Consider the following 27,437-nt stretch of genomic DNA (forward strand, 5'->3'; position numbering starts at 1 on the left):
AAACATTCATATATACATCTAGAAAACGTATTATAATACAGCCATGGGTGTGAGCCCTAGAGGAAATTTCAGAATAAATGTAAACGAAGGTAAATTTAGTGTGCATAGTGTTCAGTAACAGCCATGGATTTGCATGTGGAAGTGATACTATACTTCTCATATTTTACAGAACAATCACTGAATACAACTTCCAGTTTATATATGCAGCATTTATAGTTTTATAGAAGGCTATTTACAGATTAAGGCCATGTTCACACGTTCAGTATTTGGTAAACATTTACATCTTTATTTGTAAGCCAAAATCAGGAGTGGAAAAGTATAATAGAAACACGTCACCACTTCTGTATTTCTCACCCACTCCTGATTTTGGCTTACATTACTGATGTAAAATACTGACCAAATACTGAACGTGTGAATGTGGCCTTTGACTAGTCTTAGCGCTGCGAAGGAAATAAGTTATTGGAAAAAAATGCCCACATGCCCATTGTGATGTATGGTGCGTCCACAGATTTTTTTTTTTTTTAGCTTTGATATTGTGACTCGCTCTTCTGAAGTTGATGGACACCTATAAGCACGGCTGAATATAAAATGTTTTTTCCATTTAATTTATGTTAAATTTATTTTACTAATAAGTTTCCTTTTACAGTATCACAGAACAATTTCACCACTTTAAAATCGGAAGTGTACTGGGTGAGCCGGAGCAGTGCTGGACGGCAGGATAGTGCTCTTCTCTCTGCATTCACTGATGGATCCTTTTGCTTTACTTCATCTGTCACCTTCATTTACCTTACAGGTAATGAACTAACACAGGAATGTTCTTACTCCAATATAGGCGAGAAATCTGAAACTAGAACACGAGCAAGAAAAAAGTAAGATCTTATCAGAGGCGTTACAGACTTTGGCTACAGAACACCACGAATTAGAGCAGTCACTGGTTAAAGGAAGCCCTCCTCACCACAGTATTCTCAGCGAGGATGAATTCTACGATGCAATCTCAGGTAATCTTTGAAATCCCCCTCTTTTATCTAACTTACTAGATCTTATGGAGTTTCTTATTTTTATTTTTTTTTTTTATGGATTTCCTACATTTATTGTGCTCCGTCCTTCACTCTGAAATCAGCTTTGTGCAATTTGGTTCCATTTTCAGATCAGGAAATGCCAATCTGTCAATAACCTTACTGGAAACATTTTATATAATGCTTCTGAGAGCTTATTGTTTCCTCTTACTTTACAAATGGTGATTACATTGGAAATATGGAAAATTATTGTTTATTATTTTAACATGAATTTAAAATTACAAATTAGGTTCTATTTGCCCCTTAAATTTTTTTGACTTTGGAATTGTATTCATATGAGCCTTGTGGCTAACACAATGCTTCTAGAGACCACATTACTTTAATGTGGCATTTGATAATCCAGAAGATCTATCAGTGGAACACTTTTTTAAAGTAACTTTTTCAATAGGTCAGCATTTCATTGCTGGCTCTTTCTCCTTGAATGTAACTTAGATGCTTAAGGCCTGTTGTTGTAGTTAATTATGTAAGTCACGAACTGTGCCTTCTATCAGTCTAATAACCTGTACTAGTCGGTACATTTATTGTTATACACCTCATCTGCTGCAGAATCTGTTTATGAAAAGTAAGGGGTAGCTTCCTGTACAGTCTTCCCCTTCTTGTCCAAAACTTTATCCTTTTTCTATAGATTGGTCTACAACAGCCATTGTGTCTATTATGTTTTTGCAGAAGCTTGGACATAGAATAGTATAATACACACTGCTGCTGAAGAACCTCTTTTTTTTTTTAATTAGATTTGTTTTGTTTTTTTTCAAAAGTGATTGGTGACAGATTAAAAGAACATCTGATTCACGGTCCCCAAATCATGGGCAGTATGAACGCTGCAACGTTTCAGATAAAACATAGATTTAGACACCAGCCAGGGACAATGAGACACGGCTGACATGACCAGTTCAGAGGCCGGTCACCGGCAGCTTCTCACTGCTCCTATTTGTATGTATAGCAAAAGAGCTGTCAGTCTTCTGGAGCTTGGCAGAGAGAAGCTGCTGGGGACCATCTGCCTTTGAAATGGTCAACTGGCGCCATGTGGCTGTAAAATGTATGTTTTCTGCATTTCAGAGTTTAAAACATACCTGTCTGAAATGACAGAGCCGGACATTTGTTCCTGTGGTTCGGGCAGCATGAATCAGATGTCCTGTTCTCTTAATTCTGTAGAAGGAGATAATTAGTGTCATCGACGTAGCCGCCATTTGTGTATAAAATTGGTGTGTTTATTCAAATTGTATATACTGACTTAGAAATGTATCATCGATGTGGATTAATGCAAATATATCAAGCATAGGTATTTTGGTCTATTAGATGGCTTTGTAGTTCGATAGTATTACAAGCACTGACAAGAATAATGAGCCGCTAATTGTAAGCAAAGATGTTAACGAGAACCTGACAGCTGATACAAGCTGCTTGATTCACAGTCAGCTTGTATCAGGCACTGGCTGTATGACTTCAGCTACGCATGTTTGACTCTGAAACGCTGTGGCGTTTCAGAGAAAAGACACCCACTAATGGCTGCCGGGACCGAGCCATGCTGGGGACCAGTCAGACAAGTGGGTCCCACGTGACTTCTCCCCTTCCGCTGCCCTGAATTGAAAGGGCTCTGCCTATGTGCACACGTAGGCATAGACCTGTCAATTCAGGGCAGCGGGTGGGAAGAAGCCGCCAGGGACCCATGCGTCTCTGCCTGGAGTAAGGCTTTTGGCTAAGATTTTAATTTGGTGCTTTTTTTAGACAATCTTGCTACTTTCTGAAAAGGTTTTTAGCATTTTTGTTTGCTGTAAATGTTTGCAAAAAAAATACGGTTAAAGACCAGCATTTTTGCAAAAAAATCATCAGCCAATAACACAAGCCAAAAAAAAGTAAAGTGACTTCAATAAATTGCATATAATTAGTCTGGGCCATAGTTTCAGTGCTAGAAGTCCTCCATAAGTTATTACCAGAGGACCTGAGACCAACTTTGAGAGGTCAATACAAAAAGCATAATTTCTAATAGACGTCAACAACGGTAGTAGTCCATCACTAATTGTACATGCATATGAAAATAGGTCTCTTGCCTAAATACTTTCATTGGGAAAGGCATGTAACCAGCCCAGCACACAGGTAGACTTGTACATATTATACAGAGCGCTGTGTAATACTGGAGTGTTGTTTGTCCCCCTATATAAGGTGAAGAGCTGATGTGAGATGCCTCTTACTGAATGGAGCTGGTCAATAAACAAAGTAACCTCCTCGGGTTTCAGTGCTCAGTGAATGTGAGAAGTTTTCAGTTGTTGCAGCGTACGTCTCATTCACACAACCATCCTTCTTTTAGATTCAGAGTCTGATCATTCTTTGACTGGATTTGAGACGGTTGGAAATTCTTCAGCAGAAGAGAGCTTGGAGTTGAACTTCCAGGAAGCCAACATGTCAGATGAGAAGAAGCCCGAAGGAGGAGACGCCACCTCCAACGGCATCAAGAAACACAGGTAGAGTAGTTCTGACTGATGTCTTTTCACCGTACACCATTTGTAAGGTGTATATCCAATGTGCAAAACATTTTTCTTTTTTTTATAATGGGGGGGGGGGGGTCAAAGGAAGAACTCCCAAAATGTGAGCAGTATTTTCTATGGTTTACTGTCTGCAGACATAGAAATTACAGTAATGAACGCTGCCTGAGCATTGTGGGCTGAAAGAGTTAATCTAGACAATCTGGAAAGCTGTTCTCCGGAGTACACAGCTAAACTGCTAATAAGCCAGAAAGAAGGGTTTATTCATGACGAGCCATTCCGCAAGACTATAATGACCCTCTAGGAATATAGTGTGTGACTGCAGATTATTCTCAGGCAAGAACCTTCTTGTAAATGTCTTGTCTTTCACTTTTCAGTCTGTTTGGCCAAATGAGTAATTATCCTGCAGTGAAGATTACAAGTAAAACTGCATATGCACAGAAAAAAAGTGAAAAACCTTTTTATATACATTATGGTGCAAGAAAATGCCATGTACTTGGCTCGAGTGTCTGGTTCTTCACCAAATCCTAGAGTAGAGGGGTCGGAGCACTGTTCTGTGCCCATTGTAGCCAGGCCCTCCACAGGAAGTTTTCCCAGTCTTCACCTCAACGAGGCAGCGTTTTTATTTGTCTTGTAACTTGTATTCTGCCTGTAACATTTAGAGAATTGATGCCTGACTATAGGAAATCCTATTACGCTGGGCCTGGTCAGTATGAGCTTTGTTGCTCATTGTTCTTTCGCTCTGGTAATTAAACATTATTTATTAATGTATCTCCAGTTACTTTTTAGTTTCCAGTCATTTGATCCCTCTCTTGGTCGTCTCCTTAGTATATATGGCATGCCATACCTTTTTTTATTTTATTTTTTTGGCATTATATTCCTATATAATTAATTTTAGTCTGGATGTTGGCATACGCAGATGCTGTGGTACACATTCTATATAGTGTAATTATTGTTCCATTCACTTTTGTAACAGTGTCTGTAAGAGGATACATTGTACCACAGTCTATGTTCTCTGATCTGCTAGGGTGAAATGCACACTACACTTCTCCAATGACTTTGATGGACTCTGCACCAGGTTGGCGTGTCAATATAACGGGCATGTTTGTGTATTCAGCACTTCAATCGCCGCCTGGCATGGTATTGGAAATGCGGCAGATGATCCACAGTTTGAGTAAACAGATCAACACTCTTAAAGCAGCAGAGTCAGTCCCCAAGTATCAAGCCTCTTCCCGCCAATTTTTGGATTTTTTTGCTATAATTTTTCCCTCCCCTTCTTCCAAGAGCCATCCAAGAACGTATTTATTTTCAGTCATTCTAGCCAAATGAGGGCTTGATTTTTGCGCAATCAGTGCTAGTTTTGAATGACGCCATTCATATCATACATATTACTGGAAAACATTAAAGAGAGCATGTCAACTGATTCATGCTGTAAAAACCACAGGCAGCATGAATCAGAGCCATGGTACCCAATTGCAGCTAGGTATATTGTACTCTAAAATACTCCAGTGTTTCAGAGAAAATATGCTTTGAAGATCCAGCCAGAGACTAGACTAGTGCAGCTCTGCCTGTGGCCGGTTTTTCCCAGCACTTCTAGAGGTGATTGACAGGTATCTCGCTGTGAGAGACCTGTCAATCACCTGCATCTGTGCTAGGAAGAGAAAGCTGGTTGCGGCGCTGGACTAATCTTGGCTATGGTCACCACCTGGATCTCTAAAGTGTATCTTCTCTAAAACTCTGGAGCAGTTTGGAGAAAGATTTACATAGCAGCATGTGTGCAGCCAGACTCTGATTCATGCTGCCCTTAGTATGGGTGACATGAATCAGTTGAAAGGTTCCTTTTTTTTTTTTTTTTTTTTTTGGGGTCAGGGGTTGTTTTTATGATGATCATTGTGCGGTAAACATTACCTTGCAAAAAGATTTTCCAGGTCAATGCAACTACGACAATGCCAAACGAATAGTTTTTTTAAGTGCTGAAAATTAAAACAAAAAGATTTGTTTGTGTCACCATTTTTTAGACCAATTTTTTTTCTTTTTTTTTCCAATTTTTCTTCTATGGAGCTATGTGAGGGCTTGCTGATTTTAGATTTATTTTTGTGAGGAGCTGTAGTTTTAATTGGGGTACACACTTTTTTTTGTTTATCAGTTTTTAGTGCATTTTTTTAAGGTTGATACAGATACTGAAAGACTGCACGTGGGTCACCTCCTTTTGCTTGCGCTACTTAAATGCCGCGGTCTGTGATTAAACAGGAATTAAACAGCAGCGATTGGGGCTAGTTCACGTCACGGCCATATAACACAACCAGCACCTGCCATGTTTGGAGTGCACTCCGCTCCGGAGCCTGCACCCGAAAGAGGGAGCAATAGTTTCTATGTAGGTAAAGGGTTTTCCATTCCTGAGCAAATTAATTTGAAATCTTTCTATGAGCTAAGCTACACGTGCACAGCGAGTAGATATTCCTAGCTAGTGCATCGATCCTCCTCATTATATCCTAGTGATGGCTCCCATAGGTTTCATTGAAGTGTGCTCAGCGACCCTATGTCTTTATCAGCAGTGCTCTACAGACGTCACTGAAGCCCAAGGGTTGGCACTAGGCATGGAGTAATTTGAAGAATTAGTGTACTGGAAAATTGCTGGAACTTGTCCCGCTCTCGCCTACAGTGTGATGTTTATATCTCGCTGCCTAAGGTTACATCTGTAGTTCCACTTCACTTTGCTGGTCGGGGATGCTCAGTAGACTTCAGGAAGGTGTAACTAATATGAAAGGCTCTGCAGAAAGTGAGCAGCACGATATGAGGTGCAAAAGAGGGTGGAGACTTGCTCTTTTGGGGGAATACAGAGACAGGTGAACAGATTTCAGCAAGATATGTACTGTAGACCTCTGCCCATATGGGTGGTCTGTGATGAGAAGGAACATATAGTAACAATAGGGTAACAAAAATACAGGTTTAGGAAGTAGCATTAGTGTTGTACTGATACGCTGTGTGTAATGATCCTATGGACTTTTCAAGTTTTTCATCCAAATGCCACTATAGCCTGTTAATGGGAATCTGTCAGCAGGTTTTTGCTACCTCATATGACAGATGCCTGATGTAGGCTAAGAAGCTAAATCTAATAGTGTATCACTTAGATTACTTGGGACATCTGTTCTAACACAATCAGAGTTTTTAGATTTAGTATTAAAGCAGAGCTGAGAAAGCTAAACCTGCCCACACCCGGCTCTGTACATACAATGTCCATAGACAATGAGCTGCTTATCATAGGAGGGGGCGTGTCAGACCAAGGCTCACCGCTAGTCACAGCAATGATAAAGCTACTGGTGCTACAACAATCATTGTAAGCAAACAAAACCTCAGAGCTTGATGAGAGAGGAATCGCTGAAATCTGTGTTTCACCCCTACAGCATGGGGTCTTCAGCTTACATAGCAAACACCTGCTGACAGATCCCCTTTAATGGCATGTAAGGGCAAAGCAGATTTTCCATAATGGCCATGTACACCAGGCCATTCCAGCATACAGCACTTTATTTCTAATATGTTTCTATTTTTTTCAATGCTTTCTTGTTTTTTCCTACATTGACTACATGTGGTTTTCTGTTCAAGACCTATTTTCAAAAACTTTTACTTTGAGAAAACACTCGCCTTATATCTGCAATTTCTCAATTTATAACCATTACACAGAACATTTATTGCTCTCCCTGAGACCCTCCCAGGGACCCACCTCTCCCATTCCTACCGGACAGAGTTGGCATCCAGCATTCCATCACTGTATTCTGGCTGAGATCTTTGCCATGCATGTTGTATGTGTGCAGGATGAAATTGATGTATCATTAGTATTGTAGAAGTGACAGGTCTGGCTGCTGTGCTCAGGATCCAAGATTGTGGACAAACCATATGATACTTTTCACTGCCAAACCATGTGAACATTTTAATGTTTCTTGCCTTCTCCATCTAGTATAGCCCTCTTCTCCACTCCTCCATTTTACTGAATCTGGCTGAAATAGTAGATCTTTCTTCTAGGTTGCATCACATACTCATCAGTGAGAAGCTGACTGTAGAAGATATTATGCCACGAAGCATAAGCTAATATCATGTAGAGCAGATGCAGCCTGCACCTGGAAGATCTTCACACTTGCAAATTCCGCAAGACAGATGCCGTCATTTGTAATAAGAACCTATATGTGGTTCCTAAGGTAAATACACCCTAAACATCTACGTGTTGGGGTATATTTATCAGTTCAGTCTAATTTTTGAACAGTGCAAAGCAACCTTGAGCCCTGATTCATCAAAGCGATTACTCCAGAGTTCTGACATAAATCTGAAGTTGCTGAATTTTTGAGCAACGCTGAGTAGCACAAATGTTGTGACTTTTGCCGTTCTCATTCCCATTCCATCCAGCTCCACCAAAGGGGCTGGGGCAGGATGGAAGCATCACATTACAGCTCATCTAATCTGTAACCAGCTGTGTTGTACCAAACACAAACACCAAAAATCTTACCCCAGGCCCAGTGAAAAGATTTGTGGCGAGGCGCGTGCCACTTGCTATACGCTCTTTATTCAGTAAGAAGCGTGCACCACTTAATGAATTAGGGGTGTATAACTCAATTGTGCCCCCTCATCAAGACTGGGGAGAATGATAGTCATGATGTAGCAGACTCTACTAATTCATTAAGAGGTTTTGAGCGTTAGTCTTAAAATTCACCAGATTTATCATTATGGATCATGCAGTTTGATGCACCTTTAAGATTTATTCTAATTCATCAAAGTATACACCAACTATTATTTGGCTTAATTTATGCCAGAAATATGCACCAAAATTTTGTCACAATTTTGGCTTGTGTTGTTGCAAGTTAAACCACCCCCCTTTTGCTAAACCAATCAATTAAGCCACTCCTCTGACTACACGTCTCAGCAGATTTTTTGTCCACTGGTGCTATGATTCTCGATGAAAGGGAACCTATCACATAGTTCATGTAGTCCTATCTGTGGACAGTGCAGTATAGAGCATGAAAAGCTGAGCAGAATGATGTAAAAGTTTGGAAAAAGATTAAGTATAACTTGTATTTTATTTATTGAAATCCGTGGTACTGTATCCATAGGAGTCCAGTGGGTGGTCCTAATAGTGATTTGATGCATAGTCATACAGGGAAAACACTCACTCACTGTATGCATACGATTCCAATGGGCAGTCCTACTCGGTGAGTGACAGTCTTCCCTGTATGACTGTGCATCAAATCGCTATTGGGACCGCCCACTGGACTATATGCATACAAACACCAGGGAATTCAATAAATAAAAGTTTTCCCACAAAAATGTACATCAATCTGATCAGCTCCTGCAGATCAGATATGAAATTCAACATTACAGGTTCCCTTTAATGAGGCTTCACTAGGGTCGAAGCACATTTGTGTAGTCTTCTGCTTGTTTGTAATGCTCGGGGTTCTAATGTGGAAGTGGGATATCAGATATTTTATAACATCCCTGGAATGTTATGTTCACTAACACTATAGGAGGCAGTGACATGTCTGCTCATGACATGCTATAGATGGGACAGGGGAGATGTAATGATTCAAAGAGGAGAACAGAAGAGGAATTTGACAAATTTTGCTGTCCTCTTACATGTCAATACATTTTGCAAAACATCATGGGTGAAGGAATGGTAAGTTTGGGTTCTCCATGATTACAAGGAGAAGAGATCCAGCTCCACAGACTTATCGATGATTATTAAAAACTCTAAACATCCATGTTGGCTTAGAACGACAGAAAATACGGACGCCTTACCATACCATACCATACCATGACTAAGGGTGCTTGATGCACATGAAACGTGCTGGTGTTTTGTATCGTTCTAAGCCAACACAGATGTTTGGAATGTCACATGTTTTCATTTTAGGGTGTTTTAGCAGAAACGCTATTTGTGCTTTGGACAAGACTGGAATCAGGCTTAACTGGCAAGCCGGACTTTTTTTTTTTTTTCTTATATGTTCTCAATGATTCCAATACTTAATACTGGATCTGAAATCTACTTGCAATGAGATGACACTAATGCTAGTTTTCAAGCTTTGATTTTAGTTTTTAATGGACAGTTAGGAACCATTGAATTTCATAAAGGTTTGTACATTACTGGCTGCCACAACCTTTGTTCGGAGAATCAAGGGGTTAACACTGTGTGCCACACTAAGCATGGACAACAGAAAGGGGAGAAGAGAACTGTCTGAGGACTTGAGAACCAAAATTGTTAAACAATTTCAACAATCTCAAGGCTAAAAGTCCATCTCTAGAGATCTTAATGTTCTTTTGTCCACAGTGGGCAACATCAAGAAATGTACAATCCATGGCCCTGTAGCTAATATCCCTGGATGTGGACGGCAAAGAAAAATTAATGAAGGGTAGCAACGCAGGGTAGTACAGATAGTGGATAAGCAGCCACAATCAAGTTTCAGAGAAATTCAAGCTGTCCTGCAGGCTCAGGGTGCATCAGTGTCAACACAAACTATCTGTCAACATTTGAATGAAATGAAACGCTATGGCAGGAAACCCTGGAGGATCCACTGTTAACACAGAGACAAAAAAAAGCTAGAATGCAGTTTGCCAAAATGTACATGAATAAGCCAAAATCTTTCTGGGAAGATGCGATCAAGATAGAACTTTTTGGTAAAGCACATCATTCTACTATTTACCGAAAACTGAATGAGTCTTACAAAGAAAAGAACACAGTAGCTACCGTCAAATATGGTTGGCGGTTCAAATATGTTTTGCGGTTGTTTAGCTGCTGCACTGGGTGCATTGACTGTGTGCAAGCCACCATGAAATCTGAAGATTACCAAAGGATTTTGGGCCACAATGTAGTGTCCAGTGTCAGAAAGCTGGGTTTGCATCCAAGGTCATGGGTCTCCCAGCAGGACAATACTTCAAACGTAATTCAAGAAGCACCCAGAAATGGATGGAAACCATGTGCTTAAAATTGCTGTTGGGAGAAGGCGCCCTTCAAATATGAGAGACCTGGAGCAGTTTGTTAAAGAAGAGTGGTCCAAAATTCCAGTTGAGAGATGTAAGAAGCTTGTTGATGGTTATAGGAAGCTATTGATTGCAGTTATTTATTTCAAAGGGTGTGCAACCAAATATTAAGTTGAGGGTGCCAATAATTTTTCCGACCCATTTTTTGGGTTTTGTGTGAAATAATGTCCAATATTCCTTTTTTTTTTATCTCAGTTTTTTTTGTGGTGTTCCAATACACACAAAGTAACAAATTGTGTAATTGCAATAATTTTTTTGGAGAAATACTTCATTTTCTGGAACAATTTCAAGGGTGCCAACACTTTCAGCCATGACTGTAGTTGCATGTTTGGCTGTCTTTTAATTTCCATGTTGTATATGCACTATGGAGTAGTCTGCTTGATTTTATAACCTAAATTGTACTCGTAAACCATGAAAATTTAAAAGGCATGTTAACGTTTTAAAGGTAAATTGATTCACCTCCGCATTTATTACCTTCATTGATGCCCCACTCAGGATGTTGAGTGGGACGTCTGACAAGTTGCCAGTGGTGGACATGGTTCAGATTTGAACTTTGAGTCTTCATTTCTGCGCTCTATCCAGATGATGAGAATGGAGTGATGGGGTGGAGTTTTTTTATTTCACCTCTGCCTGCAGAATACAGTACAGACATGATTTATTTCACAGGTATTTCCAAACCCTAAACTGCCATTAGAATAGGAATGCTGAGTTGACAATAGATTATTTTAAATAAAAGGAGGATTACCAGTGTGATGTGTAATGGCCACTCTCTTCTGTCCTGATCTCCTCATAGAGCTGTGTGTGATTATAAGGGTGCAGTCAGACGGCCGCAATAATCGTGCGAGGATTGCACCACAACCCTCAGACTGGCCATTGGCTCACCTGACCTGAGCATGACAGCATATATTTTTATGGAGTTGTCTTGCTCAGGACAGCAGATGGCCAGTCCGAGGATTGCAATGCGATCCTCGCACGAGTAATATAGCCGTCTGTCTGCGCCCTTACTGACACATCTGCAGGTTCCTCTCACTGCTTCAGCTTCTATCTCACAGGCAGACAGGGTTGCAATACAGTAGAGCTGTGAGAGCTGCAGCAAAGGTGTTTGTAAAGTGAAAACAGACGCTTGTATTACTGAGATAGGAAATGGTAGATGGTACTAAGAAGAGTCTATGTAGAGAGGAGGGAGCTACTGCCAGAGCTCCCACCTCTCCCTGCTACATAGAATTTGATCAGTACCAATTGTTACAGGTGCATCTCACTAAATTAGAATATCATCAAAAAGTTAATGTATTTCAGTTCTTCAATACAAAAAATTAAACTCATATATTATATGGAGTCATTACAAACAGTGTGATCTATTTCAAGTGTTTCTGTTAATGTTGATGATTATGGCTTACAGTCAATGAAAACACAAGTCATTATCTCCTTAAATTTAAATAATTAACAAAAAACACCTGCAAAGGCTTCTTAAGCTTTTAAAAAGGTCCCTTAGTGTGTTTTAGTAGGCTCCACAATGATGGGGAAGACTGCTGACTTGACAGATGTCCAGAAGGCAGTCATTGACACACTCCACAAGGTCCCAGAGTTCCAATTTTCATTTGGAAATCAAGGTCCCAGAGTCTGGAGGAAGAGTGGAGAGGCCACAATCCAAGCTGCTTGAGGTCTAGTGTGAAGTTTCCACAATCAGTGATGGTTTGGGGAGCCATGTCATCTGCTGGTGTAGGTCCACTGTGTTTTATCAAGACCAAAGTCAGCGCAGTCGTCTACTGGGAAATTTTAGAGCACTTCATGCTTCCCTCTGCCGACAAGCTTTTTGGAGATGGAAATTTCATTCTCCAGCAGGACTTGGCCCCTGTCCACACTGCCAAAAGTACCAATACCTGGTTTACACACAACAGTATCACTGTGCTTGATTGGCAAGCAAACTCGCCTGACCTCAACCCCATAGAGAATCCATGGGGTATTGTCAAGAGGAAGATGAGAGACACCAGATCCAACAATGCAGACGAGCTGAAGGCTGCTATCAAAGCAACCTGGGCTTCCATAACATCTCAGCAGTGCCACAGGCTGATCGCCTCCATGCCACGCCGCATTGATGCAGTAATTGATGCAAAAGGAACCCCGACCAAGTATTGAGTGCATTTACTGAACATACAGTTCAGTAGGCTAACATTTTGGATTTTAAAAACATTTTTGAAGCTGTTGTTATAAAGTATTCTAATTTACTGAGATAATGACTTTTGTGTTTTCATTGGCTGTAAGCCATAATCATCAACATTAACAGAAATAAACACTTGAAATAGATCACTCTGTTTGTAATGACTCTATATAATACACTGCTCAAAAAAATAAAGAACACTTAAACAGAATATAACTCCAAGTAAATCACACTTTGATGAAATCAAACTGTCCACTTAGGAAGTAACACTGATTGACAATCAATTTTACATGCTCTTGTGCAAATGGAATAGACAATAGATCGAAATTATTGGCAATTATCAAGACACCCTCAATAATGGAGTGGTTCTGCAGGTGAGGACCACAGACCACATCTCAGTACCAATGCTTTCTGGCTGATGTTTTGGTCACTTTTGAATGTTGGTTGTGCTTTCACACTCTTGGTAGCATGAGACGGACTCTACAACCCACAGAAGCTGCTCAGGTAGTGCAGCTCATCCAGGATGGCACATCAATGCGAGCTGTGGCAAGAAGGTTTGCGGTGTCTTGTCAGCGTAGTGTCTAGAGGCTGGAGGAGCTACCAGGAGACAAGTACACCAGGAGACGTGGAGGGGGCCGTAGGAGGGCAACAACCCAGCAGTAGGACGGCTACCTCCGCCTTTTGTGCAAGGAGGAACAGGAGGAGCATTGCCAGAGCCCTGCAAAATGACCTCCAGCAGGCCACAAATGTGCATGTGTCTGCACAAACAGTTAGAAACCGACTCCATGAGTGTGGTATGAGGGCCCGACGTCCACAGATGGGGGTTGTGCTCACAGCCCAAAACCGTGCAGGACGCTTGGCATTTGCCACAGAACACCAGGATTGGCAAAGTCGCCACTGGCTCCCTGTGCTCTTTACAGATGAAAGCAGGTTCACACTGAGCACATGTGACAGACGTCACAGAGTCTGGAGATGCCATGGAGAGCGATCTGCTGCCTGCAACATCCTTCAGCATGACCAGTTTGGCAGTGGGTCAGTAATGGTGTGGGGTGGCATTTCTTTGGAGGGCTGCACAGCCCTTCATGTGCTCGCCAGAGGTAGCCTGACTGCCATTAGGTACCAAGATGAGATGGCTGGATTGTGTCAGTGTTTCCTGCAAGATGAAGGCATTGAAGCTATGGACTGGCCCGCCCGTTCCCCAGATCTGAATTCGATTGAGCACATCTGGGACATCATGTCTCGCTCCATCCACCAACGTCACGTTGCACCACAGACTGTCCAGGAGTTGGCGGATGCTTTAGTCCAGGTCTGGGAGGAGATCCCACAGGAGACCATCCGCAACCTCATCAGGAGCATGCCCAGGCGTTGTAGGGAGGTCATACAGGCACGTGGAGGCCACACACAATACGGAGCCTCATTTTTTCTTGTTTTAAGGACATTACATCAAAGTTGGATTAGCCTGTAGTGTGTTTTTCCACTTTAATTTTGGGGATGACGGCCGGCCGCGACCAATCAGCGATATTGACGCCAAATTTAAACACCGTTCTGCTCATTGGTCGTGGCCGGCGGTCACGACCAATCGGCGATTTTGGCGCCAAATTTAAACACGCTCTCCGGTCCTCACTAACAGGGTTCGCTGATTGGCGCCAAATTTAAACACCGCTCTGCACAGAGGTCAGCGGCCATGCAGCCGGGAGATGACAGGGGCTGGCCGGTCATCTCCTGGCTGCTCGCAGCCGAAGTACCCCGACCGGCAGCGCCGCTGACCTCCATGCGGCTACCGTCGGGAGATCAGCTGCTAGGGCCACTGATCTCCCGACGGCAAGTGTGAAGGGAGGACCGGGGAGCGGCGCCGCCGGTCGGGATACTTCTGCTGCGAGCAGCCGGTCATCTCCCGGCTGCTCGCAGCGGAAGTACCCGCACAGGCAGCGCCGCTCCCCGGCCCTCACTAATACGATTCGCTGATTGGTCGCGACTGCGACCAATCGGCGATATTGGCACCAAATTTAAACACCGCTTTGCTGATTGGTCGCGGCCGGCCGCATACATATTCTAGAATACCCGATGCGTTAGAATCGGGCCACCATCTAGTAAATTCAATAAATGCTGAACCTTCTTCACTGCGTACTAATTGACATCTAACGTCATCAGGCTCTCAGTGTCGGCATGCTGATACTCCAGTTGCCATTCAAACTCGGATAAAAATTCCCTCGTATTTTGCTAATAAAATGGAGTTTTTTTTTATTATGCACAATCCAGTTTAGAAAGCAGGAAAGGGGCTCCGTGACTGAGCCAATCCCCACCACTATTGGGAGAGCCAGGGGACTGGAGAGGGATTTATTCATCATCATCAAATTTGGGTGACAAAATACTATTCTCTACTTACTTTTTCAGAAAGTATACAGCTGATCCATATTTTGGGAATTTAAGTGAATCTGTCATCAAGTTTTTGCTATGTAATCGGAGAGCAGCATGTTGTTGGGGCTGAGAGCCTGATTCCAGCAATGTATCACTTACTGGACTGTTTTGGTGCAGTTTTGATAGAATCCATGTTTTATCTGCTGTAGATGTTTCAGTGGTCATAATGCTGATCTGCATATAACCCCGCCCACACCCCTGATTGGCAGCTTCCTGTTTACACTATGCATTGTCAGCAAGTTGCCAATTAGGGGTGGGGACGGGGTTAAAATAAGTCAGCCTGACTGACTTGCACATGAGAATAAGTCCAGCATTGTTAGGCTGTGTGCCCACGTAGCATTTTTCAAGCGTATATGCTGCGGAATTTCCGCAGCGTAAACGCTTGAAAAACGCATGTATATCCGCACCCCATGGTCCCCAATGGGATTCCGCAAGTTCTATGCACATGCTGCGGATTTTTCCGCAGCGTTTATGCCGCGTTCAAAAATCCGCAGCATGTCATTTAATTTTGCGTTTCCGCAAGCGGAATTGCCTTTGTCCAATGCATAAAAAACGCAAGGCAATTCCGCATGTGGAAAACGCGTGATAAACGCGCGAAAAATGCGCGATAAACGCGTGCGGAATTCCGCATGCGTTTTTCCGGGAGAGGACTTGCATTTATGCAGCAGAAATTTTCTGCTTCATAAATGCAACGTGGGCACATAGCCTTAATCTCCTGCTGATAAAACACTGATTAAATTGAAATTATAGCACACATTCTAATAAGTGATATACCCTTGGAATCAGGCTGTCTGTCCCTACATTATGTTGCTCTTAGATTTAATAGCAAAAACATGCTGACGGATTCCCTTTAACATTACATCCCAATAGGACTGACTGTACCCAACATACAGCTGATCTATATTTTAGGCATATTCACTTTAATTGTTTTTTGTTAATTGCTAAAAAAAAAATGAACGAATACTTCTATTCTTATAAGAATTTTTACTTTGCCGGGTTATTTTCCACATCTGGCTAATCCATGTCAGAATGGATATGTTCCTTTTTGAAAGATTTTTTTACTTCTGTTAAAATAAGTTTGTTTATTGCTTCGCTATACAGTTTGTATTGTGAAATCTAGTGACAGATCCACTTTGAGGGGTTTCTGCCAACAGGAATTCGCTCCCACCCAAACTTTTTAAATGCACATGTAGTGCTTTCAAAGACAAGTCCAGTAATACCTTTACATGGGCAGTCCAACATGGGCATGTGCTTCGTTGTTGAGAAATTGGCGTGTGTATTGGTATGCAAATGAGGCTGAAAAGCTATGGTAGATCTGAAAACGGTCACTCCAGCTCTATTCCCTACACCTAGACAGCACGACCTCCTGCTTGCAGCCTCTATCCTGTGTGACTTCAGGCAAGGGAGCTGTTGATCAAGCAGGAGATGGCGGCGCTGGGTGAGGAAAAGAGCTGGAGTAACAGAGGCTTCAGATTTACAATAGCTCTTCAGCCTCATTTGTAGATTTCTCAGGAACAGATTGGCTATGTAACGGCATTGCTAGACTTGTCTTTGAAAGAGCATGCACATACAGTTTGTAATATGAAATCCTACTGACAGATTCCCATTAAATTCTGCACCATACCAATATACTGTACGTTACACCAGGAAATGGCCATATACATTAACACCTTAATACTGTATTGCAATTAATGCCGCCATGTGCCCACAAACTATTGCCCTAATAACACCATCACACAATACGGATTGACTGCTTCAACTTAGTGCAGAATCCTAACAGGTGTGTCTATAGGCATGGCCTTTATGTGTATACTCATAGTAAGGCAATCATGGCAAACGCTGACCACATTTGTGTTTTCTAATTAAAATAAGTTTGTCTGCTAAACTGCTAAAGTCATGCAAAACAACTTCTGTTTACTTGCAGCGTCTGTCAGTTGATATCCCCCCTTGTTACTGTATCATCCTCTTGCATTGATGAGCTTCTGTAGTGCAGTGTTACAGGAAGCACAGGACATACCCTGCACGTATCATGACCTCTGGAAATCATGCCAGATACTTCCCATAGCTGCACTCTTGGTTTAAGTCTTCTAGAGTTTTCTTCTTACTTTACAGCTGCTGTATTGACTGTCCTGTGGCTGCTAATGGGCACTAAAAAGCTGTTATTGACAGATAGTAAAGAGAATCTGTCATATCCAGAAACACAATTAAACTGCAGATTTATTGGTAATCTGAAGGTAAATGATGTCTAAATCCTGTGAAGGCGGCTTACTGGAAACAGGGTTACAGGGAGAAAATAAGTTTTGTTCTCCCAGCATCCACTTATTTTCAGTCATTGGAGAGGAGCAGAGAAGTATCACAGTAACCACTCACTATGTAGTGAGAGCGCTGTAATCACTCACCGACACTTTGTCAGCCTGTTCTGCACACACATATTGAGAGACAGCTGTCGGTGACAGTGCCAGAGAGTGATTACAGCGCACTTACTCAAAGCGGTTTTTCCCATGAACAAAACATGATTTTATTGAATAGATCTTGGAATAATAACTTACACAATTGGATGTGTTTTTAAATAAAATGTTCCTGTGCTGAGATAATCTTATGAATGTGCCCCTGCTGTGTACTGTGTAATGGCTGTGACTGACCGTACAGGAACATGGTCTGATCATACCACATCTCCTGGGCAGGGGAGGAAGCAAAAGAGTATACAGACAGAACAGCAGGGAATCACAAATGATTCTTTCTTTGAAGTAAAACATTGTTTAGAAGCAGACAGGGAAATGTTTTACCTCACAAGAATGAATCATGCTGTCCTGTCTGTATACTCTTTTGCTTCCTCCCCTACCCAGGAGATGTGGTATGATCAGACCATGTTCCTGTACGGTCAGACACGGCCATTACACAGTACACAGCAGGGGCACATTTATAAGATTATCTCAGCACAGGAACATTTTATTTTAAAAAATCCAACTGTGGAAGTTATTATTATTCCAAGATCTATTCAATAAAATCATGTTTTGTTCGTGGGAAAAACCGCTTTCATTTTCTCCCTGTGGCAGCTATACCAGAAAATTGACTACATGGGATGTTAACGCTACTTATCTGCAGATTGATCCAATATTTGCAGGTAAATAGCGTTTCTAGACATGACAGGTTCCTTTTTAAAGATATCCTTCAAAAACAAATGCACAAATCATTTTATATTATACTAATTATACTTTGAACTGAGAGAGATTTTCTATTCATATAATTGTGATCCTGAATTTTCCTGTTTCTTTATCCAAATGAATCTTCATTAGGAATTCTCTATCGGTCTAGTCATCCTAAAATTAAATAAATAGATGTAGGTTCATTACCTCTCAACATAATTTACATACATGGTTAAGTATGAGCTGAGCGAGCCTTAGCCAATCAGAAGGTTCAGCACACACAGCATCTGTGCATTCAGCTGAATGTATACGCCAATCCGCGACTTGTAATCAATTGGGGACGGGTGGGAGAAAGGGGGAGAGAGATTTTCCTATAAGAGCGTGTCGTATCCATTGTATTAGTCTAAAAATATTATTTATAATATCATATACAAATAAGCCATATTTTACACAACAGAAAAAAACTGAAAAATCCAATCCCACATTACCAAACCAGATATCATCTTTATTTCTGTTAGTTGCGTCATTTTTTATTTTTTTCTCACCTGTTATTACTGATCTACTTTGCCATTTTCTACCGCCCTTGTTTCTTAACAACTGTATATCATTCTTCCTCCTCAATGCTCTTCTTGTTCATATTGCATTAGCATGTAAGCCGGCCCTTCAGAATGACTGAGCTCTGCGGTATGAACCTTTCTTCAGCCGTGACGTGGATCCTCTTTTACCTACCAGAAAGGTGCCCATGAGTCCACCAAAGTCTAGTTGCATCCAAAATGAATAATCACTTCTGTGCTACCGTGGGTGTCGGAGAGGCTACTTTTTGTTCCCCGCGTCACTGACAGTCTTGCGGCAGGACCCTTCAGCTTTTTACACACGAGCAACAGAGGAGCACGATATAACATCAGGGCATATAAACATGGCGGCAACAACAACATTCTTCAGATAAATCCACAATGTTACATAAGTGTTGCCACCCTCACGAGCCAATCCCATTATATCATGACCAAAGTGCCTGTTACTGGACCTTCAGGTCCTTTACTATCCTTCCTCCAGTGATTCATTCATCCATGACAGATAATGTATACCTGCTTCCTTATCCATGAGGCAGTGATGGATACAGTTCATGTTGCACTGTACAGTACATTTGTAGAGGGTTAAAATCCAATAAGACAAGTAGATAATCGCTCAGATTCCAATGCTTAGGACTAATCATGCACAGTAACTGTCATATACAGTACAGACCAAAAGTTTGGACACACCTTCTCATTTAAAGATTTTCTGTATTTTCATTACTATGAAAATTGTACATTCACACTGAAGGCATCAAAACTATGAATTAACAAATGTGGAATTATATACTTAAGTGTGAAACAACTGAAAATGTCTTATATTCTAGGTTCTTCAAAGTAGCCACCTTTTGCTTTGATGACTGCTTTGCACACTCTTGGCATTCTCTTGATGAGCTTCAAATGGTTTTCACTTCACAGGTGTGCCCTGTCGGGTTTAATAAGTGGGATTTCTTGCCTTATAAATGGGGTTGGGACCATCAATTGTGTTGTGCAGAAGTCAGGTGGATACACAGCTGATGGTCCTACTGAATAGACTGTTAGAATTTGTATTATGGAAAGAAAAAAGCAGCTAAGTAAAGAAAAACGAGTGGCCATCATTACTTTAAGAAATGAAGGTCAGTCAGTGCGAAAAATCGGGAAAACTTTGAAAGTGTCCCCAAGTGCAGTTGCAAAAACCATCAAGCACTACAAAAAAACTGGCTCACATGAGGACTGCCCCAGGAAAGGAAGACCAAGAGTCACCTCTGCTTCTGAGGATAAGTTTATCCGAGTCACCAGCCTCAGAAATCGCAGGTTAACAGCAGCTCAGATTAGAGACCAGGTCAATGCCACACAGAGTTCTAGCAGCAGACACATCTCTTCAACAACTGTTAAGAGGAGACTTTGTGCAGCAGGCCTTCATGGTAAAATAGCTGCTAGGAAACCACTGCTAAGGACAGGCAACAAGCAGAAGAGACTTGTTTGGGCTAAAGAACACAAGGAATGGACATTAGACCAGTGGAAATCTGTGCTTTGGTCTGATGAGTCCAAATTTGAGATCTTTGGTTCCAACCACCGTGTCTTTGTGCGACGCAGAAAAGGTGAACGGATGGACTCTACATGCCTGGTTCCCACCGTGCAGCATGAAGGAGGAGGTGTGATGGTGTGGGGGTGCTTTGCTGGTGACACTGTTGGGGATTTATTCAAAATTGAAGGTATACTGAACCAGCATGGCTACCACAGCATCTTGCAGCGGCATGCTATTCCATCCGGTTTGCGTTTAGTTGGACCATCATTTATTTTTCAACAGGAGAATGACCCCAAACACACCTCCAGGCTGTGTAAGGGCTATTTGACCAAGAGGGAGAGTGATGGGGTGCTACGCCAGATGACCTGGCCTCCAGTCACCAGACCTGAACCCAATCGAGATGGTTTGGGGTGAGCTGGACCGCAGAGTGAAGGCAAAAGGGCCAACAAGTGCTAAGCATCTCTGGGAACTCCTTCAAGATTGTTGGAAGACCATTTCCGGTGACTACCTCTTGAAGCTCATCATGAGAATGCCAAGAGTGTGCAAAGCAGTCATCAAAGCAAAAGGTGGCTACTTTGAAGAACCTAGAATATAAGACATAATTTCAGTTGTTTCACACTTTTTTGTTAAGTATATAATTCCACATGTGTTAATTCATAGTTTTCATAATACATTCAGTGTGAATGTACAATTTTCATAGTCATGAAAATACAGAAAAATCTTTAAATGAGAAGGTGTGTCCAAACTTTTGGTCTGTACTGTAAGTTGGGACTAAATGTTTTGTTCACAAATGCTGATTCGTTTTGCATGAAATGGTTTGAGAATGGAACCACTGACCATTGCTCACTGACACATGGCGAAATGTAAAATATTGCGTGTGAACGTTCGACGATTTGTAAAATGCGTGCTGGGCAAATGAATAGTGATCATGTAGCTGGTCTATTATTTTGATGCTTGAGAAAATCAACTGAAGGTTTTAGCCTTACCGGCTATAAAGGCTTGAGAAATTATTAAATGTACTAATCTATACATTATTGGCGATTTACATGACCAGCTTTGCATTTTGAGCTTTACACTTGTTTGCAGCTAGTTTAAATTTTGCCGAAAAAGGAATTCTTAGAAATATACATCATTTAACATTAAATTATAAACTGAGGCCATAAATTAAAGAAGTTAAAAAAAAAAAAAAAACTTTGCTCCTGTTCAATTTCCCTGATAAGAAGTTGGATTGTTCTTGCCCATCTATGATTATTTCTTGCAATGATTACGTGCCATACATTATTCACGTGACCCCTGCAGACAATCATTGGCCTGAGCAGTCATGTGTCTTACATGCCTACATCACCATGTGAATAGACTGCCAAAGTAATGTTTTATTCATCCAATTTTTTATTTTTTTATCCTAGTGAATAGCTCTTGAATGCTGGTGACCATGAACAAGGGTTTTGTGTGGAGCTTTTAAGTAATAGTTTATATGGTATCACATCGCGGAGAAGATTACAGCCACTCTCTGCCACCCGATTTATCATAAAAAAGAGGTTGTCAACATGATCACATTCAATAATGTAGCTGGTTGTAGGCGGTAATGAGTAACGTAAATGTGAACATGCTAGATCTCTTGGGAGCACTTTTTCTCCAATAGTTAGAGGGGCGCTCAGCTTTAACCCTTACAACAGCATGAAAATAAATACAATTGTTGTGAAACAACTTCACTTCAGCTCCTAAGATTGTTCGGTTCCTGAACGCAGATTTATTTAATTGACTTGCCAGTTTATTTGTTGGTTGTCTGTTATCGTTTTATTAAATTACTAATCCCTGTGAAGGACTTGCTGATGAGTATGATGGAGTTTTTCTTTCTTTTTTGTATCCTGTTTCAGTAACCTTTGATATGGTTGTATTGTAATCTTTTATATGAAACTGTATTGTGTTTTCTCAAAGTATGAACATTTTGTTCTTTAAAAGCTTGTCCACCTTTGGGTCTAAAAAAAAAAAAAAAATAACTTCAATGCATTTGAGACTAAAATTTATTTTTGCAACGAAGTTTTATTAAAACTGTTGCGCTGTTTTGGCTTTTATTGGATTTTTGTTTCCCTTCTACTATCATGTGATCAGTATTCATGAAGGGCTAAGAAGAGATCCAAGAAAGACAGACAGTGTTACAAACTCTCCAGACAGATAAGCTCACTGACTGATTCTTATGGCCCCGTCACACTTAGCGACGCTGCAACGATCCCGACAATGATACTACCTGTCAGGGATCGTTGCTGCGTCGCTATGTGGTCGCTGGTGAGCTGTCAAACAGGCAGGCTCACCAACGATCAGGGGAGCAGCGACATCGTGGAAAGAATCTTTCCACGATGTCCTGGTTAAGAGCCTGCTGAAGCAGGAGCAGGCTGGTAGCTATGGTAAACATCGGGTTACTAGGGGCACACGCGCTCCTAGTAACCCGTTGTTTATCATGGTTACCACTCTGCTACAGTGAGCGGGAGGTTACCGCTCACTTTAGCAGGCTCGTAACCATGATAAACAGCGCATGTGCCCCTAGTAACCCGATGTTTATCATGGTTACCAGCCTGATCGCTGGTCACACACAGTGATGTGTGCTGACCAGCGGGAGAGCAACGACCAAAAAATGGTCCAGGACACTTTGCAGCGATCAGCGACCTCACAGCAGGGGCCTGATCGTTGCAAAGTGTCACACATAGCGACATCTCTGGTGAGGTCGCTGTTATGTCACCAAAACCGTGACACAGCAGCGATCTCGCTAGCGATCTCGCTATGTGAGATGGGGGCTTTAGTTATCTCATTCAGCAGTCCACAATAGACGGCACTGGGGCTGTAGAAGGCAAACTGTGCAAACATTTTACTGAAACCCAATTGCAACAATGATTTTGAAATCCAAATGCTGCATCCATTTAAGTAAAAACATAAAGAGGCTGTCCTCACTTGGAACATTTTTGTAAGATGTCTTAGATTTGAGAGGTCCATTGTCATCAGTGCTCTGTTCATGTTCATCTTGTGGCCTATATTCCTAATTTAATTCACTACTCGCTGCTTGTTTTGCCATATAATACCACCCAGTTCTGCAGACCCCATTAACTTTACCATGAGGTCTGCTAGGTTTGCATTCAGTAGTAGAATAGCATTGCAGGGAGTTAGTCTTTCTCTCAAGTCTGCTGGAATTTTTGTAAAAATGTTCCAATTTAAATGTGGAGAGATTAAGGCCTACAGCACGCTGCTCAAAGATTTCTTCCAATGGCAAGGGGATATTTTTATTACTGCAGATCAGTAATACTTTAATTTAATTTATAGCATGTATACTAATAAATTCCCACAGAATTATATATTGTTGCACTAGATATTTTTTTATACGATTTTATGCTTTAATGAAGACCTTATTGAATACGGAGAGGAAATATGTATTCTGTGATTTAAAGGGGTTGGCCACTTTTTCAAATTTAGCAAATGTGATAGGGGACATGCTGGGATGCAGGCAGTATAATTTTTTTGTGGCAAAATAGTGGTCTACAGCCCTGTTCTGAATGGATTACTTTGACTATTCATTATATATGGGGCTGTCCACACAGCACTTCGCAATTTCCATTAGTCCCATGAACCATGAATGGAGCAACGACTGCGCACATGCACCTCTCTCCCATCCATGACGGGGCTGCAAGCCCCATGCTGTGAGGATCACTCATGTTCCCAGTAGTTGGACCCCTAAAGATCCGCACGTCATCCCTCATCCAGTAGACAGTGCATTACTTTTTTTTTATTTTATAAGGAATAGTCCTTCTATAGTAAGGAATAAATTGCCTGTAGCAGGGGTGAACAATTAATTTTCCCAAAGTGCCACATGAGAGACGTGACTGTTATGGCGGACCGAACTAATAGGTTAATATTAACCAGAATAAATTTCAACCTATTATAATTTTATATTAATATTAGATCACTTAATATTGAGCATTGTTAAGTGTGCAAACATCCCCCTATATGACGTATGAGCTCACATACTGCCCTCACATAGCCTCCTATATACATTGAGCCCTCACATAGCCCTCTGTATACAGTATTAGCCCCTATATACAGTATGAGCCCCCACTATCCTGCATGTATATAGTATGAGCCTCCCTGCATACAGTATGAGGCCCCACGTAGCCTCCCAGTATACAGAATGAGCCCCCACATGGCCTCCTATATCTATATATAAGCAAACATTACATACACATATGGAAAAGAAAAGCACATGCTTATCTTGCTCTCATTCACCCGGCGATCTGCTCTGGTCTCCAGTGCACTGACTCTCCACGCAGCAGATGCGACAAAGTGAAGTCAGTGTCTCAAATGCACACGCTGATTGGTGGAAGGAGGAGCCGACAGCCCGTCCTCGATCAATGTATTCACCGCTGTCTGCATCCTGAGGATGCGGATAGCGGTGACATCAGGCGGAAGATGAACAGGAGGCAAGGGCATGGTGCGACTGGCCCATAAGCCAGACAGTGTTTCAGGGTATAGCCCCTTGTCAGTGCAAAGTATGAGAATTGATTTGGCTAGGTGAGAGGCTCTGGACTGAGGTTTAAAGGGTAATGTTTCGCCCTGTGTAGAGTGACATACATTATATACGTATTTGTCTGCAAGTTGGATAAACGCCAAATCAGAATTTCTAAGTCATATTGCAAGGCTTGTTAAAGGGTCGATAGTGACTTGTAGGATTGCTGCTTCCGATAGGTGGCGCTATAGATTTCAAGTCCTCTTCTTCTCTGAAGAGGCAATTGCATATTAAATTTCCCAGAGGAGCATTGCATGGTAATTCGCCTCCTTTCCTTGGCATACCAGAGCCGGTGTGTCACTCTCCACAAGGAGAAACGTTGCCCTTTAAACCTAAGAAATTCATCAAATAATTTGCGCTTTTTTTAAAGTGTCTTTTGTTGTTTAGCTTTCTGATTTTTTACGTAACTGTGATTTTTGACAGCCACAGTTAGATTCATCAAAGTGAGACTTTAAAGAAAAAAAAAAAAACAAAACACAAAATTTGGCGCAAATGTAACCCAATCCTCACTGGAGTGATTTTATGTATGCCAGATATTTTGGATGTTTCACAAAAATGGGGTAAAAATACACTAACTTTTTCCTTTAAAGGGTTTCAAAACCTGTTAAAGGGTATTTGCACACGGCATCTTTAAGATGGCAGCGGTACTCATATGTTTTTTCAAGGCAAAAATGCTTCGTAAAAATAGTGTTGGCGTTTTCTTCAAGAGTCTTCCCCGGTGGTTCTGCCTGACTTTTTGGTGCACGCTTTTGCTCTAAACTTTCAGAGGGCGACTTCCAAACAGGAAAATACAGTATGACAAAAGGTAATTGCATCCTCTGCAGCCTACTCATTGACTAGGCTATAAAACCAGACCAGTCTTTGTTGTACTGGTTCTCCTTTCAGAGATCCAGGTGGACTAGTGATACATCAGCTGAATGAGCGGCATTGAAAGCTCCTCTCCCAGCAATCCAGTACCCTGCTCTGTACTAGTGAGGAGCAAGAAATCCGAAATATCTGTCTGTGAATGTGTCTCTGGTTTTGCTGATATTCCTAGTCATGTTTTAAACTTATTAATGGGTGTCAGGGTTCCCACAGGGATGACACTGGAAAGATCACGCAATATTCCACCGTGGCCTTAGCCACGCCCATCAGTGACCCCGTGATCGCGGGTCACTGATGGGTGGGCATGGCAACCCGGGGTCTGCAGCAGACCCCTGTGGTTGTCATGTCTCGCTAGCTATGAGCACCACCTAGTGGTCGGTGCTCATAGCACAGGAGCATTTCTCCTGAATACAGGCGAGCTACTCGTCGCCTGTATGCATTAGAAGCGATCAGGAAACTGCTGCTTCTAGTCGCATGCAGAAAATTCTATAAAATGTGTGTATATATATATATATATATATATATATATATATATATATATATATATATATATATATATATATATATATATATATATATATATATATATATATATATATATATATACACACACACACATGCAGTCATGGCCAAAAGTATTGAGAATGAGACAAATAGTAATTTTTCCAAAGTTTACTTCATTTTTTGTAATGGCAATTTGCATATACTCCTGAATGTCAAAGAGTGATCAGCTTAACAGCAATTACTGTACTTGCAAAGTCAATATTTGCCCAGAAAATGAACTTTAACCCCCAAAACACATTTCAACATCATTGCAGTCCTGCCTTAAAAGCAGCTAACATCGTTTTAGTGATTGATCCATTAACACAGGTGTGGGTGTTGATGAGGACAGGGCTGGCGATCAATTAGTCATGATTAAGTAAGAATGACATCACTGGACACTTTAAAAGGAGGCTGGTTCTTGGTATCGTTGTTTCTCTTCAGTTAACCATGGTTATCTCTAAAGAAACACGTGCAGCCATCATTGCACTGCACAAAAATGGCCTAACAGGGAAGAGTATCGCAGCTACAAAGATTGCACCTCACTCAACAATCTATCGCATCATCAAGAACTTCAAGGAGAGAGCTTCCATTGTTGTCAAAAAGGCTCCAGGGCGCCCAAGAAAGACCAGCAAGCGCCAGGACCGTATCTTAAAACTGTTTCAGCGGGATCGGACTACCAGCAGTGCCGAGCTTGCTCAGGAATGGCAGCAGGCTGGTGTGAGTGCTTCTGCACGCACTGTGAAGCGGAGACTCTTTGAGCAAGGGCTGGTTTCAAGGAGGGCAGCAAAGAAGCCACTTCTCTCCAGAAAAAACATCAGGGACCGACTGATATTCTGCAAAAGGTACAGGGAGTGGACTGCTGAGGACTGGGGCAAAGTCATTTTCTCTGATGAATCCCCTTTTTGATTGTTTCGGACATCTGGAAAACAGCTTATTCGGAGAAGAGGTGAGCGTTACCACCAGTCTGATCTCATGCCAACTGTAAAGCATCCTGAAACCATTCATGTGTGGGGTTGCTTCTCAGCCAAGGGAATCGGCTCACTCAGTCTTGCCTAAAAACACAGCCATGAATAAAGAATGGTACCAGAATGTCCTCCAAGAGCAACTTCTCCC

General features: G+C 41.6%; 1 protein-coding gene across 4 annotated transcripts in view; it reads left to right on the plus strand.

Moving 5' to 3' along the window:
- The window catches only part of OSBPL1A (oxysterol binding protein like 1A), a 192,139-nt gene that overhangs the window by 113,635 nt on the left and 51,067 nt on the right, over positions 1-27,437 (plus strand). For all 4 annotated transcript variants that reach the window (XM_073679177.1, XM_073679176.1, XM_073679178.1 and 1 more), the window contains 2 exons: positions 833-998; positions 3,379-3,532. In XM_073679177.1, the coding sequence (XP_073535278.1) occupies positions 833-998; positions 3,379-3,532 (320 nt within the window). The remainder of the gene's footprint in view (positions 1-832; positions 999-3,378; positions 3,533-27,437) is intronic.

Source organism: Phyllobates terribilis, unplaced genomic scaffold, assembly GCF_046119375.1.
Source record: "Phyllobates terribilis strain yellow unplaced genomic scaffold, ASM4611937v1 Scaffold_4__5_contigs__length_816908805, whole genome shotgun sequence".
Taxonomy (NCBI): Eukaryota; Metazoa; Chordata; class Amphibia; order Anura; family Dendrobatidae; genus Phyllobates; species Phyllobates terribilis.